This window comes from Physeter macrocephalus, chromosome 11 (genome assembly GCF_002837175.3).
Source record: "Physeter macrocephalus isolate SW-GA chromosome 11, ASM283717v5, whole genome shotgun sequence".
Taxonomy (NCBI): domain Eukaryota; kingdom Metazoa; phylum Chordata; class Mammalia; order Artiodactyla; family Physeteridae; genus Physeter; species Physeter macrocephalus.
Genome location: NC_041224.1, coordinates 172,659,124 through 172,666,707, shown reverse-complemented (window position 1 = coordinate 172,666,707; position 7,584 = coordinate 172,659,124). Strand labels below are relative to the sequence as shown.

The 7,584-nt window shown below is 57.6% G+C and overlaps 1 protein-coding gene across 1 annotated transcript; it reads left to right on the top strand.

Moving 5' to 3' along the window:
• The first annotated feature begins 677 nt into the window (after positions 1-677).
• On the top strand, positions 678-7,375 carry LOC102979308 (serpin A3-8-like). Its single transcript, XM_024131059.1, is given in 5 exon segments — positions 678-1,152; positions 1,155-1,328; positions 3,013-3,292; positions 5,965-6,115; positions 7,181-7,375. Coding segments are annotated over 5 exon segments (1,275 nt in total).
• The last annotated feature ends 209 nt before the right edge of the window (positions 7,376-7,584 follow it).

Sequence of the window (7,584 nt, the reverse complement as noted above, 5' to 3'; positions counted from 1 at the left end):
TCCACCTGCCAGGGGCTGAAAAGAACACTCTACCCTCCTTTGATCTTTACACCAGCACTTATCAGGGCCACACAGGCTCCAGCACTGCCCCCGCTGCTTGTGGTGGCCTCTCTCACTGAACCCTCACTGCGACGAGGTACCACAGTGAGAGTGCCCCCTAATGTCACACACTTGTCATCAAGAGGCCGGGAGAGGTGCTGTGCCCTCTGACTCAGTCCAGGGCTCCGTCCTGGGGGGCAGACAGGGGACATAGTGGAAATGGAGCCCCTGCTTCCTAATCTTCTCTGACGGTGGCTGCTCTCCCAGCAGGAGGGGGGATGGGTTCTCACTGGACAGCACCTCACACCCATCACCACCTTCACCCCTTGGAGTCAGGCAACCCAGGCTTCTCACCCTCGCTCCTCCACTTGCTTGCTGGGTGACCTTGGAAAAGCCCCTTTCCCTCTCTGTGCCCAGTTTCTCCATTGGGGAAATTGGTAACAATTACAAGACTTGCTTCAAAGGGTGAGAGGGAGCCCAGAGCCTCTTCATGTATGTCGGGAGCCCAGGAGGGCACCTAGAACTGGGAGGTCACAAAGCAGCAGAGGCAGAGAGAACAGAGACCACGTGGGGACAGTGGGTGGTGGGTGGGACATCATCTGACACACCGAGACTTAAAGGAGCTTTGCTTTTCAGAGATGAGGGCAGAGGGCATGTGGCCCCTCCTGGCTCTGGGGCTCCTGGTGGCTGGGCTCTGCTCCAGTGTCCGCTGCCTCCCAGGGGGCGGGCTTCACCCAGAGGATGTGACCCCAGAGGACCAACACAAAGGGGCGCCTGTGGGCGACCACACATTCGTCTCCGGCAACACCGACTTTGCTTTCAGCCTCTACAAGCACTTGGCTTTGAAGACCCCCATTGAGAATGTCATCTTCTCCCCGCTGAGCGTCTCCATGGCCTTGGCCTTCCTGTCCCTGGGGGCCCGCGGACCCACCCTGACGGAGATCCTGGAAGGCCTCCAGTTCAACCTCACAGAGACCCCCGAGACAGAAATCCACCAGGGCTGCCAGCACCTCCTGCAGATGCTCGGCCGACCCAGCAACCAGCTGCAGCTCAGCGAGGGCAACGCCGTGTTCGTCCAGGAGCAGCTGAAGCTTCTGGACAAGTTCAGGGAAGATGCCGGGCGCTGTGCCCCTCCGAGGTCTTCTCCACCGACGTCCGGGATTCCGACACTGCCAGGAAGCTCATCACCGACTCTGTGAGGCATAAAACGCAGGGGAAAATTGTGGAGTTGTTCAGAAACGTTTCCCAGAGCACAGTGACGGTCCTGGTGAATTACGTCTGCTTTAAAGGTGGCTGCCCTGTTTAATTCCGAAGGAAACACACTTTTGGTTTCGTGTCTTCAGGGCTATTGCTGTCCAGCCGCTGCCAACTGTGTCGTTCGGTAAAACATTATAGAGCAGGCTGCTCCCGGCTGAGCGGGGCTTAGGCTCCAAGGCTCTGCCTCGATCATAGGCTTTGTCTGTTTCGGGGTTTTCTAAATCACAGCTGACTGTGCGGGACATAAGTGCAGGGGAGCCACTAACCCTTTGTCTGAGCCGGAGGGAGACTTTTTATTCTGACTTAAACTTGCCCGGCTGCCAGAAGGAAGGAGTTTTGGTCTCAGCTCTCTCCAGGGTGGCCGGGAGCTCCAGGTTCCTCCCTGATGAGATGCTTTCGGACACGCTCAGGAAGGCCTCAGCTGTGTACCCTGTGGGCTGTGTCTGACGGGCTCCGTCTCAGGGGACTTAGTCTCTGGTGGTTGAGGTGAGGCTGGTGGCCGTCTTCACAGTGCGACAACCTCTGAGCAGCCTGGCCAACACAAGGAACTTCAGTTGTGCTCTTTTATGACTATGAGGGTGGAATTGGCAAGGCCATCACCTGAGGGAAGACTCAGAGAAGGACAGCATCCAGGGAAGACTCTTCTCCAGATTCTAGCTGGCCCAGTGCCCAACCCCATTGATAGCAACTCAACATGGTAAACCTCAGCCTGAAAACTCGTAAGGATGAGAGTGAAGGCAGAAAGATTTCCCACATAGAGGCAGCAGTGCAAACAGGGACACAACATAGCTAAAGGCAGAAGGAATGATCATTGAGTCGGGGGGGGTCACGGGCCGAGGAGACACTGGCTCTGGGGAGACAAGGTAGCTCTCTGCTGGTAGCTCCTGGCTGCAGCCATGGCCAGCCCTTCTGGCTCTGTGTTTTCCTCTGTAAATGAAGGCATAGGATCCCATTTCTCCAGAAAACTAACCCAGGCCTGTCCTGCTATGTTTGTTCTTTCAGTCTCCTGTGCTTTCCTCTCCTACAACCCTGCACTGTCCTAGGACTTTCTCCTCCGAAATCTCCTCCCCAGGGACACCCCAGCCAGCCCGGCGTTCCCTGTTCCTGCCTCTAACCCTGGGGGCACAGGCAGGGGTGGAAACGAAGCAGGAAGCGGGGTGGATACACACGCCATGAAGCCCCAGGGCCCCAATCTCCCCAAGAAGCCCCCATCACTGAATGCTCCATCGTCTTGCGGGGAGACCCGCGCCCCCTTCTCTGCTGACCCCGCCCTGCCCTCCTGGCCCCCGTGTGGCTCCGGCTTCAGCCTGGCTCACAAGGCTGAGGGGACATGTGTCCTCCCGGCAAAGCCAGCGACTAGCCACGGTCACTAACACTGTTCCCTTTAAAGACCAGGAGCTGCCGTTTCTCCCCAGACCCCAACCTCACCCCATCTCTCCCTTGCCCTCTCCTGTTCCTGGTGGTTTCTCAGGTAGCACAATTCACCAGGGTTTTTTCGTGGCCACCTTCCCAATCCAGACCTGTGGGCTCACCCCCATCCCCAAGGGCCTACCCACCTGCCCAGGTATATGTGCAAACCTAGCAGGGCCATCCCCAGAGGCACGCGGGGGGCTGCTGGTGTGGGGCGGGTCTTCCCAGCTCAGGGACCAGGGCAGAGGAGTGAGACGCCTGCGGCTCTTGCAGCAGAGACCCCTCACCTGCTCCCCCCGCCTCTAGCCCAGTGGAAGACCCGATCTGACCCCCAACATACTAAGCAGTCAGAGTTCCCCGTGAGCGAGAACAGGACAGTGGAGGTGCCCACGGTGACCACTGGGGGCCGGGAAACGCCTTCCTTCCGGGACGAGGTGCTGGCCAGCCCCGCGGTGGAGCTCAAGTACCCCAGCAAAGCCAGCGCGTTCCTCGTCCTCCCTAAGGAGGGCAAAATGCAGGACCTGGAGGCCGAGTTGCTCCCAGAGACGCTGAGGAGGTGGAGAGAGTCCTTGCAGCCCAGCTGACTGTCCCCAGGACCCGGAGCTGTGGGCCCACCTGCCTTCTCGGCCCTTCCCCTCTTCCTGGACTCCGGAGCCCCAGCCCCCGGGCCTCAGTAATGTCCAGGGGCGGGGGCAGAGGTGGGAGGGCCCATCCAGGGGTGACCTTGCCCTTGGCTGCCTGCGTGGCTCTGGGCCTGAACTGTGCCTTCTCTAAGATGGTGACGTCAGAGGGGGCGGGGCTGAGGGTCCTCTGACACCCGCATGCGCTGAGTCATGAGGCACCTCGCACAACGCCCCCACTCGTGCTGTTCTCTCCGTGGCTCCACCTCTTGCAGGTGGAGGGGGGCAGATGGGACTGGGATCAGTGGGGGCCTCAGGTGAGACAGGCGCTGAGCGTCAGCTTTGCACTGGCGAAACATTAATTCCCTCATTATTCATTCAACCTTTCAGCACTGGTTGAATGAATGAATTAAGATCAAGCTATGTCTCAGGGACTAATTTAGACTCTGAGGGTAGGTCAGCGAATAAAACAGTAAATTCCCTGCCCTAATGGCACTTACTTTGTAGTTGGAGGAGACAGACAGGAAATAAATATAATAAATTATTTGGTACTTCGAGAGGGGAGAAATGCGGAGGTGGGGAGAGACAAGCACAGTAAAATCATGAAACAAATGGGACCCGCAAGTAGTTTGTGATCGTAAGCAGGGAGGCGCTTAGGTGGTGTCTGAGGTGAGGGATCGAGCCGTGTGAATATGGTGGGGAAAAGCACTCCTGGCTCAGGGAACAGCCAGTGCAAAACCTGTAAGACGGGAGGGAGCCTGGTGTGGTTGAGGGATAGTGGAGCCAGAGCAGCAGAGCAGAGGAAGTGAGAGGGAAAGTTGGGAGAGGTCAGGACCCCCAGTGGGGATTCAGGTCACTCGGAGCCTGGCAGACCCCTCGACTCGCCCCCTCTAAGGAAATAGAGACTCATCACAAGGTTTTGGGCCAAAGAGTGAATGATCTGAGCCATGTTTCCAAAGGATCACCCAGGTCGTCCAGTGGAGAACAGACAGCAGACAAGCATGGCGGCAGGGAGGCCAGCCAGGAGCCCAGTGCACTCATCCAGGGGAGCCGCTGGGGGTGGACCAGGAAGAGCCAGGAAGGGTGGGAAGGGTTCGGGTTCTGGATAAACTGAGGGCAGACACACAGGCCAGGACGTGGAATTCAGGAGACCAATAACAAGGGAGACAGCAGACGGGGAGGCACTTCTGGGCCCAGTGTCTGCAGGGGGCCTAGGGGAGGGTGTGTGGGCAGCTGCGCAGGGGCGGGGGAGCCCCAGACCCAGAGCGCCACTCGCAGGCTCACATTCCCCCGGCCACTGCCTGTGCTTCTCTGGGGCTCAGCTCCCTACTGAGAGGGGAGGGGCGTCCTTGACCCACTGTCCTGAGTGGGAGGTTCTGCAGATCCAAGGGGGCAATGGGTGTGGAGGGCACTTTATAAACCGCAAGGGGCGAGAGACCTGCCTAGACGTGACATTGAGGCTGCGGTCCCTTCCCCAACCCCTGTCCAGGGGACCGGACGCCTTGGGGCTGCCTGACTCTCAGCCCCACCTCACTGCAGGTCCCAGGAGACCCCAGGACATGGGACCCACCCTCCCACTGCATGTACTCCCTTCCCAACCCTTTCCTTCCTCCAATTCCAAGGGTTACCACAGGGCGTGGGCTCAGTGAATAGTTGTAAATAGAATATTCATGGAACATCTTTGATTTACAAGCACTGGGGGAACAAGCATCTACACATTCCTGGCCCTTGGAGGCCGCTCACTAAGAATCTGTTGACTGAATGGATAAAGGCGGAGGGGGAGGGAGGGAGGGAGGAAAGGTGGACTACAGCAGGAATAGGTACCTCCCTGCCCCCGAGGGACTCAACATTTAATGGAAGCCTCAGCCTCCTCGTATTCGGCATCTGTAAGCGCTGACACCATGACAAGAGTCTTAGGGAGGCCTGGGGGGTGGGACACAGGGTCTGTTGCTCCCAGGACCTGCTGCCCCCTCTGCACAGAAGCAGACTCGTCCCTGCCCTCAAGGAGCTCACTGGGAAGACAAGATAGAGATGCTGGATTGGTTGGTTCAGGTCCTCAAGGCCCTTGAACGCAGCCCCCAGCCCTCCCCGGCCAGCCCAAGCCCCTTCCCGGCCCCTCCCCTCCCCACAGCCCACACTCAGGCTGCCTCTGTGCTGTGGGGCAGCCCATCTTTCTTCCCTCTTTCCTGCAAGTGCATCCACCTGCCTCCTGGACTCCTCTTCACCCAGTCAGCTCCTTCCCCTCCTCTGGGACTCAGGCTCCATGCCACCTCCTGCAGGAAGCCTTCCTGGTGCCCTTGGAGCAGCCGCCCCAGCACAGTCTCCCAGCTGCTGGAGTTAGGATGTTTCCTGCACCCTACAGGCTTGCAAGGGAGAAGCAGGGCCAGACGTGGGCACTGCCCCAGCCCCAGCCCTAGCCCTGGTGTATGGCCTGGCACTTTAGATACCTGCTGACGTGATGGATAATTAACGTATTAAGGAAAGTTACCCCGAGTGGTCTAGAAACTGAGGAAAGGGGTCCTTATTTCAGGGAGAAGGGGGTAGCTGGAGCGGAAACCACAGAAGACCAAGCTGTGAGGCGGGAAAAGGCGGGCTCTGAGTCCAGCAGAAGTTCAAGTTTATTTTCCTCATTTCCTAGACGGATAGATGAACTCAACTTGCCAAGGTTTTCCATCTCCAGCGACTATGAGCTGAGAAGCATACTTTCCCGGCTGGGTATTAAGAAAGGCTTCAACTACGAGTCTGACCTGTCAGAAATCATAGAGGCCAACAAGCTGGGGTTTTCTGAGGTGTGTCTTTAAACTTTGGACGATTCATCCTTCTTATGGGAGCTTGAATGGTGACAGACAGGTAGATGTTTGGCTAATTTTGAATTTGCAAATTCATTGAATTTCCTATAACTAACTCATCCTCCCTGGGACTCCCTAAGCCCAGGAGAGCTGGGTTACAATCATGGTGGGGAGCTGTCCCCACTTTCCCTGAAATCTAATGTGACCCAGAAGTCTATCATTGGGAAAGATCTGAAATCAGGAGTGGACCCCAGGCCAAGCTCTACTTTTCACTGCCTATAGTGTCAAATACTTAAAATCTCGTACCCCTCAGTTTTTTCATCTGTAAAGGAGGGTGATAGCTCTTAGCCAGCATGCAGAGTCCAGCAGAGCAGGTAAGAGGTTATAGGTACTAACAACAGCTACAGGGCCATCGTGATGGAAATACACTAAGAGCACAAGACAAGAATATCAGAGGCCCTGGCACTACAATCCTAGTAGCAGAGAAGTCAGAGTGAATGGGGGAGGCAGGGCAGCCCTGCAGTCTCCCCTGCACCCCACCTGCCAGAGGACCTGGTAAAGGAGGCCCACGTGCCGAGGGGCCTGCGGGGTCCGGGGATGGGAAGCCACATCCTATGCAAAGTAGCCGAGGGCTCAGGGGCATTTCCACTGGGGCAGGAGATGAGCAAAAGCAGTGCACACCCATCTGCTGCTTTGACATGCAGGGACTGTGGACAGTTGCCTGTGAGAAAAATGCCTTGCCTTGCTCGTCCCCCTGCACTAGGGGGTGCTTTGGGGACAGCACAGTCTCTGGACTCAAGACAGAGAGGGATCCAGGTCAGGGAGCCCCTGCTCTTTGCCTCTCTGACTCTGGGCCCAGCACTCCCAGCCTCACTTGGCACATCTGTGCATCACGACCGCAAACCAGCTGAGAGTTTGTTGCGGAGACAAACAAATTGAACAGGTTGACAGCACGGTGACAGACAGCGTCAGGTGCATGAACACCAGTCCCCTCCGAGGGGGTCAGGCAGCTGTTCACCTCCTGCCCCCCTGTGTCCAGTGGGTAACGCTCTGGTGTCGCCACAGGGGGCCCACCAGGCCGTGCTTGATGTGGGCGAGGAAGGCACGGAGGGAGCTGCTGCCACTGGACTCAAGATGATGACTTCAACCTTACAGGTGTTAACTGTTGGTCTGGGCGGGCCCTTTCTGATTTCCATGGTTCACAGAGATACTCAGAGCATCATCTTGTGGGGGAAAGTCACCAACCCCAGGCAAGCCTAGAGCTCCCCTCTGAGTGGCGGGTCCCCCCGCTAAGGAGCTAGTAGCCCTGGTCCCTGGGGGCAGCCTGGCCCCTGTGCCCCGAGGAGCCCCCTGCCTGGTCCCACCTGCTCACGCTTGGGAAGGTGACAGTGACTCTGCTGGGGGCTCCACATGCCCAGGGAGCCTGTGCCTTGGTCAGTAGGAGGCTCTGAGCCCTACGAAAGCAATAA